At 33.1% G+C, this 12,529-nt stretch overlaps 1 protein-coding gene across 2 annotated transcripts; it reads right to left on the reverse strand.

The window, feature by feature from the left end:
- Positions 1-541: 541 nt before the first annotated feature.
- LOC132174612 (purple acid phosphatase) lies at positions 542-4,783 on the reverse strand. 2 transcript variants are annotated; one of them, XM_059586255.2, is made up of 9 exons: positions 4,578-4,783; positions 4,206-4,439; positions 3,826-4,026; positions 3,278-3,389; positions 2,651-2,880; positions 2,014-2,152; positions 1,468-1,688; positions 939-1,060; positions 542-836 (listed from the first exon to the last, which is right to left on the reverse strand). In XM_059586255.2, exons 2-9 carry the CDS (start codon positions 4,389-4,391, stop codon positions 638-640), a joined length of 1,410 nt encoding a protein of 469 aa, XP_059442238.1. In that variant the 5' UTR covers positions 4,392-4,439; positions 4,578-4,783; the 3' UTR covers positions 542-637. The 2 variants fall into 2 exon arrangements, with proteins under 2 accessions (XP_059442238.1, XP_059442231.1); XM_059586248.2 differs by having other exon boundaries at positions 4,206-4,445.
- Between the last annotated feature and the right edge of the window lie 7,746 nt (positions 4,784-12,529).

Below are 12,529 nucleotides of genomic sequence, written 5' to 3' on the forward strand. Positions count from 1 at the left end.
TACTCATATGTATTTTACAAGTCGCCCGTAAACGCAAGTTTATTAAGTTGAACCATGTAAATCTTGATATTTTGTGTTACTAACTTATTTTATTATGTCCTTTTATACTTTTGAACAATCCAAAATATTAATTTATCATAATAAACTTTTGTGAAAGCTTGAATTTTTTAAAGAGAAGTTATTGTAGTATTTGAAATAGAAAAGTTTAATAGCTTAGTTTCAGTTTATGGCGCATTAAGATGCATATTTTGTTGCGACACGACAACGTTTTGGACGGCACAATGTCGTCAACATCAACAAGGGAAAAAATTTCAATTTTTTTTTTTAAAAAAAAAACTATTAATGAGTATTGCAGTAATCGATTGTATTTAAAGCAATGTTTATATACCCTTAAATTATGAAGTTTATTTGCAACCAAATATAGTATATACTTGCCCCCAAGTACCAACTTGCATGTTACTGCCCTTAATTTGCAACCAAGAGAAAGCTTTAAGAGAAAAGTTCGACAGCAAAACAGCAAAGATAAATAGAAGAGAGGCGGTGGAACAATAAAGGGTTGAAGAAAAGATTGATACCAATGTTCAACTATATCAGAATGAGATCATTTATTCCATAAAGCATACAGCAATTTATTTCATCAGGATTGGCTATTTGTGGAATCATCAACTGGATTCCAGTATCTGTTGAAAAACCACAAAGCATCTGCATCCACTGCATATCCATCTTGATTACGGTGCCAACTATAGTGAGCATGCGTTCGGTTCTTGATATCAAAGACGGCATGACCAAAACTGGCCTCACGATAAGCCGAGTACGCCGGCTGTGGTTCCGACATGCTGCACCAGACAAGAAGGCATTTACATAAACAATCTTAAACAAACAGAAAACCTCTTTACCAGTCAAGTCAACCCTATTACTCCATAATTTATTGATCTTACTTGGTTGCCAGGCCTTCAAGATTCCCTCCATCCCCAATGGTTATGTATACAGGTGCAGATTGATCCTTTACAGGAGTACAAATGCCATTTACAACATTGTATGCAATGTTGGATACTCGTTCCTGTGATATATATTTAGTTGTCAATCAACATCAGAAGAAATGGAAATCTTAGCCACAAGGCATGTCCACACATACACATTTTGAAATTAAATATTCTAGATTTGTGTCTGCTATGTGGACACACATCTCTGTCAGTTTGTTGTGCATCATTATGGGAAAAAAAAAAAAAAAAAAAGATTGCAGATTGCAGCATTTATGCATATTTGTTTCTCCCCTCTAAAGAATTTCCAGAGCAGCAACCAAATTCTTTGTACAATCCAGCTAAATTTTAAAACATTTGTCATACACAGAGATTTCAGGAAACAAGGATATTAATAAGAGACAGCAACTAGTACTGCACAGACAATATACCACAGTCAAACCTCATAGTTCAGTAACTAATAATATGGAAGGTAAGGAGTGCTTACAGATCGTTCATAGGCGTGAACATGACCAGCAAATACCACATCAACTTTGTACTTCACAAACCATGGCTCAAACATTACTCTCATGGTTTCCCCCTCCATATAATGATAGTTGTAGCTATTATACCAAGGGGAATGCATAAGAACGATCAACCAGGGTGTCTCAGTCCTGTTAACTTTTGGTAGTTCTTCTTCAAGCCATTTGTATTGAGGGGTATATTTACCTGAAAAAGAAAAGGTAATAACAAGTAAATTTTTCTTTCCCCTTTTTCTTTTGCTTGGAAAAATCCCTAATTTAATAGGGTCTAAGGATTGGTTCAGTTGAGCTTAGATGGGTTTGGTAAATTATATGTAAATATATGTCATCACCAAAGCACTGATACTAGCAAACAACACTATAGTCATTTAATTATCATCATGCCACATTAATGAAATAGACATAAAGACCAGTAAAAATATAAAAGGACTCAAGTAGCTAGTTTGGACATATGTCTGTGTCCATGACCATCATGCATACCAACATAACATCCAAAACGAATACATGCTTACCATATGCAGAGTAGGAAGCCAAGACTATGATGTGAGCTGAAGCTCTCTTGATTGAATACCAAAAGGGAGCAGTACTGTTTGAAGCTTTATAAGGCACATGATAACGATGGGTATATGGCTTAAAAGGTTTGGTTTCCCCCTGCAACCCAAAGACCAATCCACTTTTAGAAACTTGGAAAATTATAGAGGGTCAAAATCATATCAAAGAAGAGTAGAACTGTAAAAAGAAGTAACAATAACAGCAACATGGTTGAACTACATATTACTTTTGGCTTTTCCATGATGTAGACCTCTTATGCTCTCTTAAATTTTGGATGAAGAGAATCATTCTTATATGTAAGACTTGTGATAAAAATATAGTTACCGAAAGTATTATCTTGTCAAGTATTATGACACAGTAGCCTGTTAAGGCACTAAGAACCAGCCTTCAAATATGGGTTGAGATCCACAACAATTACTATATTTAACAATTTGTGCAGGAAATTGTTGTGGATTCCAATCCCTTATTTTTTTATTTAAATAAAAAAAGTAGTCCAACGAGTGTAACCAGAAGTTACTACTGAGAATTGCAGAACACTCTTATGTTTGACAACAGACATTTTTCTACCAAACAATGAAATATCCATTAGATTCTTACAATTTCTGGCACAAAATCAATCTCATGATTCCCTGCAGTCCATATCCATGGTTGATAAGCGACGCTTCTCTCAACGAACCTTCCCCATGTATCCCATCTAACATTGTCATGATTTGGATAGTTATCTGCATAAGAGAGGTCCCCAACAAAAAGCACTGCTTCCCCTTTCTGTGGATTTAACTCATAATGAGTAAGTGTCTTATTTGAATCAAAACTCTGACCAAGATCCCCTATAAAGAGTAACAGTTAGTTTTAAAATGTATAAACATGTTAAAAATATCTAAATACAGACCTAATATGAACGCATATGCAGAAGTGCTAAAATGAAACATTAGTCACCCTAAACTGAATAACCATCTGTTAAAAAACCAACTCATGTAGCTTCTAAATGAGATATTTTTTTTCCTTCAATCATTTACTTCTTTGTTACCACATGACATCTATGCTAGTTGCTGCTCATTGTATAGGCTAGTCTTATGCCTGCCCAATTTCCACTAGACCTTGAGGAAGCATGATGGAAACAGGGCCTTGAACCCCCTAAAAAACAAAAAACATGGACATGCTTGAACCACAATACCAAGAGGCTTTGCTGACCTCCATTTTAAAGATTTGATGCGGAACACTTACCTATGAGACCAAATGTATAAGGCACATCAGGGCCAACTTCAGGGGGAGTTGTAAACCAGAACTGCCGTGGAGTGTGGCCAATCCCAACCTCATAGTAATATTTGGTGTTGAACTGCCCAAATAGAAATCAAGCAAAATATATAAAAGCAGCTTACACATTCATAGATACAGAAGATACATGATACACAATAATGTATTGTAAGAATATCAATTAAACGATTAAATTCATTATTTTCTATCAGCTCAAACTTTTGAAATAAATAATGATTTAACATAATACAAAAAACAAAGATCATGAGCTCGAACTTAGTCTCCGTCATTCATCTCCTATTTTAATTAAATCTCCTATTTTAATTAAATATTTCGAGCATTAACCTCACTTATTTAGCGAGAATTTGGAATAAGTAAATACGCATACATATAACCATTTCAAGTAGCGACTTGAATTCCCCACTATTTTCATATAGAAGCAAACAAGAACAAAACAAAAACAGGGGAATTATGTCGTAGCAATCTAGTGAAACAATTGTATGGAAAATTCCACTCACCTTCAACTTTCTTATGGTTGTGTGGTGAATGAAACCAGAAGTGTAGTTGTAGAACTTATAGGTAAGAACTTTGCCCTTGGCCTGTTTCTTTTCCTTGCTATTTTCACTCCAATAAATCACAGTACTCGATCCTGGTTCATCCACAGTCACCCATGAGACTATCACTGCCTTCCCCTCAAGGTCTCCTTGTGTAATATGAACCTTAATTCATAACACCCACGTATCAATCAACGCAATAGAAACGCAAAAACAAATAAAAATCAAACCTTTCTCAATTGCCCATCTTCACACATAACACAATGAAAATATCAAAAAAGAAAACCCCACGAATAAAAAATCTATAACTAAAAGAAAAGGAACAACAAGGGGGAGATAAGTACTTGTTGAGGTGCATTATAGCCAGGCGGGATTTGAAAGACATCACTATCAAGAGGCATATCCATTGTCTTCTCGACTTTCCTCACAAAAGTGCTTGTCTTCCCTCCATTACACACCACCACCACACTCAAAACCAAAACCAATGCCACCAAAGAAGAACAAGAAGAAAATGAACCCAGCAGACCCATCTTGATCTTGCCCTGCACACCCCCTTTCAGCTTAAGAGCCAAGACCCTCTACTCCTTCATATATAAAGCGACTAAATTAATTTGTGGGTTATCAGAAAAATGCGGGGAATATTCATAGCTCCATACGAATATACAACACTTAGATGTCAACGAATTGAATGCTCAAAAGATAGATTTTTGCCTTACCCAGTTGTCCAAGAAAGAAAAGAAACTATATATGGTTGATGGGATAAACAATGAAGGTATAAAGTTGACCTCGGACTTTGGAGTCACGAGAAGTTATGCGTTTAATCTGGACTCTCTGCAGGGTTTGAAAATGACGACGGAAAGCTTAAGATCATATATTTGTCTTTGTGAGCTTTTGTATGAGCAATGGCGATCGCGGTAAGAAGTTAAAGATGGAGCCGGTCATGTCGGGTGAGCTATTTCTTTTCATCGTCATCAGTAATTAAAATTCAAATAATGTGATAATATTTCTCCCATAATCTTTATTTGGTTGCATTAAATACCGACATTGTAGATGATGACTTGTTTGGTATTACGTTTTTTAACTTAAAAAACGTATTTTTTTTTTTTTTTTTTCAAAAGTTTTATTTTTAAATTTTTGTCAAAACGTAGTTTTGATAATTTTAAAGTTTTTTAGACCCTTAAAAACGTTTTTAATTTTTTTACCAAATTTTTTTCAAACGGACTTTTTGAATGTTAAAAGTACTTTTAGACTTCTCAAACTCAATCCTAAACACAATGATCTTATCTTTATAATTTATTTTTTATTTTAATTAAATATTACACTTATTATAATTATTAAATTAATTATTTTTTTTATGGATTTAAACTTTTAAAATAAGTAATAATTTTAATTTTAATAGAAAATTGATTCGGTTTACAATTCAAAGTTTGAATATTTTGTTATATACCAAACCAACAGCCAAAAATAAAAATGAAAAGCTATATATATCCGATTGGAAAAAGAAACAAAGGGTTACCGTCACTATTACTATTGTTGAAGTAGATTTTTTTTTTACACTTGGACCAGTTGCAAAACAAGGGGAAAAGGTTATCATAAACCATTGGCCTCCACCACATTAAAGAGCTTATAAGAGCATCTCCAGCAGTGTAGCTAAAAAAAAAGATATTAGTTATATTTAGTTATTTTGTTTTCTTTTTTTTTTTTTTGCTCCAACAGAATAGTTTCATATTAGTTATTATACCTTAACTGCTACAGTGAATAGTTTCATATTGTTATTCATTGTAGCACACTAGATTATTGAATATAATATTATTTCCATATTATTTTCTCTCTCTTCTCTATTCTCTCAATGTTTCTCTCTCTTCCCTTTTCTTTATTCATGAATTTATGATACCGATTCAAGTCTTTTTAATCACTAAAAACTCCTCCAAAAAAATTGAATAGCATGCATATAATTAAAAAACTAAAAATAGAAAAATAAAAATAAGACACAGGTATGCTGCATGAATCAATTCTTTTGCAATTTGCAAGATGATGCAAAAGCGGTCACGGATAAAAAATAATAATAATAATAATAATATTTAATAAAATAAAGCATGAAATAAATAATCTGTTGGAGTTGGTATTAAAAAATGATTAGCTAAAATAGAGAATTGTGCTTTTTAACTCGATAGAATACCTCTTACTGCTGGAGATATGCTCTAATGCCAACGTAGTAGAATGTCTAAAAAATAAAAATAAAAAATGAAATTGAAAAATGAGTTAAGAGAGGAAGAATGTGTGTACCTTATTTTTTTGAGATATGTGCACTTTATAAATGAGAGGCTCCTATATATAGTCATAGATGCTTGCCAAGTGTCATCATGTAGCAAGGTTACTCGACCGCCGTCAATATATGTATATATCTATCTATAACAACTATGTAGTTATAGATAATGAGTCTATGACCATTTGATTTTGTGTTTTACTCTGGTAATCATGCTGATAATCATAATAATGATTTTGGATATATATATATATATATATATATATATATATATATTGGACTTTATTTATTTATTTATTGTCTGATATTATCCACAAGACGACATTATGAATTTACCCCTTTTTGTACACATCTTGTTAAGCAAATGCAATAATTGAGGTACCACAAAATACAAATAGGAGAGTTTCGTCTTAAAAAAAGTACACTTTTGATTTTGATTGGCAACTTTTATTATATAAAGATAAATTAATTAGAAATGCACGTGAAATAAATTATCAAACAATCAATCGTACATTTAATTAGATTTATGTCATATTGCCACGCATTTAATATTTCTTCTTTTGTATAAGATCTATTCAACAAATAAAATCTGAGCTTCCTAGATGAAGGAAAACAACTATTCTTTGAGAATTGACCATTCTGATTGATTTATGACCTAAAATTATAGGGAAATCATATATAAAATTTTTAGGTCGACGCGTTTTTTTTTTAAAATTCTTTGAGTATTTTTTTTTTGAAAATTTAGTCCCTAGGTAACTTGAAACTGCAAAAAAACTCCCTACCGTCAATTTTTGTTAACTACCGTTAGTCCACTCAAAACTCACCGTTTTATCTTATTAAAATATTAATTTTTTATTAATTTAATTTTAAAAAATTAGGGGTGGCTCCGGCCACCCTTGGGGTGGAGGGGTGGCGTGCGGGCCACCCCTTTCCACCCACGGGGTGGCTCGAGCCACCCCATGGGTGGCCGCAAGCCACCCCAGGAGTGGGCAAACCACTCCTGGGGTGGCTTACGGCCACCCCTTAGGGGTTGGGGGGGTGGCCAGGGGTGGCACCGCCACCCTTCAAATTTTTTTTTTTTTTTAAGATTTAATTTTTTTAAATTAAATTAATAAAAAATTAATATTTTAATAAGATAAAACGGTGAGTTTTGAGTGGACTAACGGTAGTTAACAAAAATTGACGGTAGAGAGTTTTTTTGTAGTTTCGAGTTACCCAGGGACTAAATTTTCAAAAAAAAAAAACCAGGGAGTTTTTAAAAAAAGCGCGTCGACTTAAGGATTTTGTATATGATTTCCCAAAATTATATTGGCAATTTTCAGAATTAATACATTTTGTGATGCCATAATTATTGCCTTTTATTAATAGAATGTAATTATCAGTAGGATAAGGTGATCTTGCATATTCCAGTGCAAGTATGCTGGATTTAAATTTAATGAAGAAGTGGTGACACCATCTACATCAATGATGGTGATGGTGGGATCCCGTTTAGAATTAGTGCCATCGACATATTCAGGTTAAGGTATGATTACAAGAGTTTGAGTTTGATATAAACTTAACTACATAAGACTTATCAACATACAGAGTTGTTATCAGCACAAGATAGCTATCTATACATGAGAGTTCAAATACAAGATCACAAGATAACTATATATCAATCTTTATCACATATGTGAGTAGATTTGAATAGGTCTCTAACACCTTTCTATAGACCCATGGCTCTACTTAGATAGGTCACCTTATGACTGATTTATTTGTACATGTTTAAATTGAAAGTAGGCTTGATTCATTCAACTTTATTGTTTGTTAATGCTTTTAAATTGATGCTTTTTAATTTTTTTGTTTGAAAATATATTTTGATGTAATATAAATACAAAAATATTTTTTGAGTGTTTTAAAATTTTGAATTATTTATTAATATTTTTGTTATTTGTTACAGAAGTAGAAGTAGGGAGAGACGTCCTCAAGAAGTAGTTCAATCTGCTGGGACCATGTCTAGTGAAGCGAAAGTCACTAGTTTGAATCATCCTCTCTCCCCTTGTGTGAACATATAGGGAGAGGCCTAGGCCTCATTTTAAGCCTTCCATTTTTCTAGACACAACTATACTGGTTGACTAGTTGCTAACGAAAAGTTATCAAAAACAAGATGGACCATTTCATTTTGTGAACTTTTCATTGTGGTGGGGAAAGTAGGAAATGCAAGCATGGCTGTATGTATTTTGTCGACTTAAAATTCCCTTGTTTTGTACTTACCAATACAACATCCTTTTGCTATGAGTGACAAGGCTAAAGTCAACAATAGGCCCATAGGTGTCCTTTTGTAATTAGCAAACATATTTATATTTAATTATCTCCTCATATGTATTGAGAAAAATTAAAAAAACACACACAACTTTAATCTATAGCTTAGTGGAGTATTGAATTTTCGGGCTCGGTTCCATCATATCATGTATGTGGTCAAATTTGGTTTGAGAACTCTTTCGCTTTGGTTAAGCTTGATTCGAACTCAACGAAATACACGAGTCGGGTCCCTATTAAATACTCGATTGGCCGGCTCAAATTCAATGGATTTCCTCAAACCCAAATAATAAAAGAATCCATGAACATTGAAGCTATAGTTAAGGGGAATGTTGTTCATATTTTTAGTCCTCTCATGCTAATTAGTAGGGGTGGGCAAATTAACCGTTACCGTTTAACCGACTGTCTACCGGCTTCGACCGAACCGATATAAACCGTAGCCAATATGCCGATATCCTTATCGGTTAAAAAAAGTATACCGGAATTCGGCCCGGTCCGGTTAATTGGTTCTTATCGGTTAACCGGTTATCCGATAAGAAACCGGATTTTTTTTTTTTTTTTTTAGTCCTAGTCCCAAAACAGCGCCGTTTAGTCTTTTAGAGAGGTTTCCAAATTCTCATAAGTGACACAGGTTTCCGAATTTGTGTAATGGTGTTGCCCATGACTTATTTTCCTTTTGCTAAGTGACTTTAATTAGTTAATACTTTGTTTATTATTCATTAATGAATTTTATTTTAATTTGGGTTTGGGTAGGTTTGATTTTTTTTTTTAAGTGATGGCATTTGATGGGATTTCTTTGCCTTTGGTAAAAGCATTTTTCATTAACTAGTTTTGCTAGTCTAATTAGCATTCATTATGTTAATTAGTCCATTTGCTTTGGAAAAATGTATTTTATAATATATATATAAAAATAAAAAAATAAAAAAAAGTTGAAGTGGATCAATATAAAAAAGCTTCAATTTTTAGCCCAAAAAACAAATATTTGGGTTCCAACAAAAAGTATTTGGTTCCTAAAACAACTCATTTTTAATAAATTATTTTAGCCAAACAAAAAGTATTTGGGCTCTCAAAAGTCAAAAAAACTCATTTTTGATTTTTGGCGCAACAAAATAAATCAATATAAAGCTCTCGGTTAAATCGGTTAACCGGTTTAACTGGACCGTTTAACCATGTACCATTTTAACCGAAATTATCGGTTAAAATTCTTATTGATTCGGTATCGGTTAATAAACCGTTTAACCGAAAATTATCGGTTAATAATCGATAAGGTCCTTAACCGGACCGTTTTGACCGATACCCAGGCCTACTAATTAGGCTCCAATATGGATGATAGCTGCTGCTTCAGCTTGGTCCACCTATCAATTATTGCTGTCTTATTTTTGGCATTGACTTGCTTTTTCTCGCTGAGTCGGGCACAATTTTCAAACAAAGAAATCTACACAGATTTCGTTCTATTCAATCATGTAACTTCTCCTTAGGACTTCAATCAACTTTTCATTTGTAATAACTTATCTCTTCCGCACTTAAGGGAGGTGTGGTATTTCCATTTTTAGTATTTATTGTTTTTGAGAAATGGTCTTTTTCCTAATTTTCTAATATTTTCTTTGAAGACTATTTTAAGAACAAAGTTTTCTCCTTCAAAAAAAAAAAAAAAAAACAAAGTTTTCTTTCAAGACTATTTGGTGTTGTGGGTTTGATTCACATATGGGTTTCAGAGAATAAAGATTGTCTAATTTGGGTATTGGTCAGTGTTCGGCACCGTTTGATGAAGAGAGCTTCTGGTAATGTGGGCAGTGGCGTTTGTGTCTTGAGTAGGGGAAATGAGGGTTTTGTCTATGAAAATATTTGAAGAGAAAATGAAAGATTGCGTATTTTCATCTCAGTCTAGATCTATTTTTTTTTAAAGGACATAAAGGACCCGATTTATGCAATGTCCTTATAAAGTTATTTTCTTTTTAAAAAATACAATTAAGCGTTTAGTAAAGTTACGACTTTAAAAATTAATTTGCCTTTTAAAAGGTGTATTCACTTGCTTACTATTCAAGAATGCATACTTTTTTATATTTTCAAACCCACAACTTTTTAAAAATGCACTGAAATACTTTTTACAATTTTTATTTAAAAACACACTTTAAGTTTCAACCTACAAAATTTCGTGGCTAAACAGGCTCTCATATTAAAAAAAAGAAAAAGAAATTGAGTGATAAATTTTCCCACCTATAAAGCTAGATCCCTTTCTAGATGCTAAAGCAAGACCTACTCCAGACACATGGATGGAGGTGAAGCATGGGAAAATAATTATTAATTAATGTGAAAGAGGGAAAACGGAAAACCCACCAAAACAGATTCCTCCATTGACTGCCTAAATTCCTAATAAAACGGCTGTACCATGGGCCACTTGGGCTCTCCTCATTGTCCCATGTGCAATATGTTGATGTTTATGCAAATGGGTAAAACTCCCATTCCCACTTTCACCAATACCATGGACTTCAAGATTTCGTGCATGTATAATCATCTTGGCTTTCCCTTTTTTTTTTTTATAGGCTGAGGAGATTAATTATAATTATTTTACTTGAGCGTGACCATAATAACACCTACCCATTAGGAGCAGAACATGAAGGACCTAGACAATAAAAATCGCAGACGCTCCCTCAAATTCGATTAAACCATAACTTGACCCAACCCTACCAAGGCATCAATAAAAATTAATGTGGCTAATACTAATCAGGAATATGTAGAGATTCTTTATTGTGAAAATTCGAACCCACGTCCCAATACATGTCTAACCAATTTGAAAATTCCTTTGAGCCATTGAATCATCATTCTTAATGGTATCTTGGCTTTTGATTAGTGGACAGAGAACAATTTCTTATTTTTAATATAGTGCCAATAGGTATATACTATAGTTTTTTATTACAACTTGTAAATTGACACGACGTTTCAATGATTAAATAAGAAAAATGACTTATTAATTTATTTAGGTAATGCTTGACTTAACTTATTAAAGTCAATAGAATTCTCAAATTGGTTTCTAGAAGGCCTCAGTCCTTCACCCAAATGAAAGTGGCCGAAATTGAAGCCCAAATATGAACGTAAGATTATGTGTTGAGACCCAAATACTTCAAGGCCTATTTAAGTGGAAACCAACTCATCGATCATCAAAAACTGAACCATGTCGCCAGGCCATCTCCGGTGGCAGCCTATCGGAGTCCTCCGGTTCTTTGTTTGGTTGCAGGAAAAAAAAAAATCATTATTCATGGTGGCCCTTTCCTGGTCTTGAAGGCTTCAAGCCAAGAAACTTTCGGTGGACTTCGGCCCATTTCCAGCCTTTTCTTTTTAGCTTTTTATGTTCTTTCATGTCTACTTTGGAATCTTGGATGCTATTGCTAGGCACTCTTTTGTTTTTGTTGGCTTTATACTTTATCTCTTCCACCTCATACACCGTCGATCTTTAATGAAATAATATTTATCTTCCTTAGGACAAAAAAGGGTGCCCACATCATCTCAAATAAGAGTAATGCTAGAGTCCATATTTTTATTATTCCAAAGCTGATGTGACTTTTAAAATCACCATTAGATCAAAATTCAAGTATGATTTATCTAAAACTTAATGGTAATTTTAAAAACTATATCAGATTATTCTGGGATTGTTCAAACCAAAAAAAAAAAAAGTTTAGCATTGTGTTTGAGAAATATGGCTTTTAAGTTAAAAAAATGTTTTTTTTTTTTACAAAAGTTTCATTTTTAAGCTTTTGCTAAAAGTGCATTTTTATCATTTTTGAGCTTTTTGAACCCTTTAAAACACTTTCTAATTTTTATAAATGGGTACTTTTTTATTCAAACGAATTTTTTTAGTATTAAAATTATTTTTAGACATTTCAAACGCACATCCAAACATGTCATAAATCATAGTAAATGTCTACTTTTAATGGATTAGATGAAGGGTCATATTGAAGGAGTCTTGAGAATGGGTGAAGTAAAAGAGCACGCAGCGTGCCAAGCACGACAGTGCAATTTTTTTTTATTTTTTTTTGCATTAAAATATTAAAAAAAAAAAAATTTCCTGCACAGCAGCCGTGTGCTCTGAATCATGACTCCTTGAGA

The sequence above is a fragment of the Corylus avellana genome, chromosome 2, assembly GCF_965113065.1.
Source record: "Corylus avellana chromosome 2, dhCorAvel1.hap1.2, whole genome shotgun sequence".
Classification (NCBI taxonomy): Eukaryota; Viridiplantae; Streptophyta; class Magnoliopsida; order Fagales; family Betulaceae; genus Corylus; species Corylus avellana.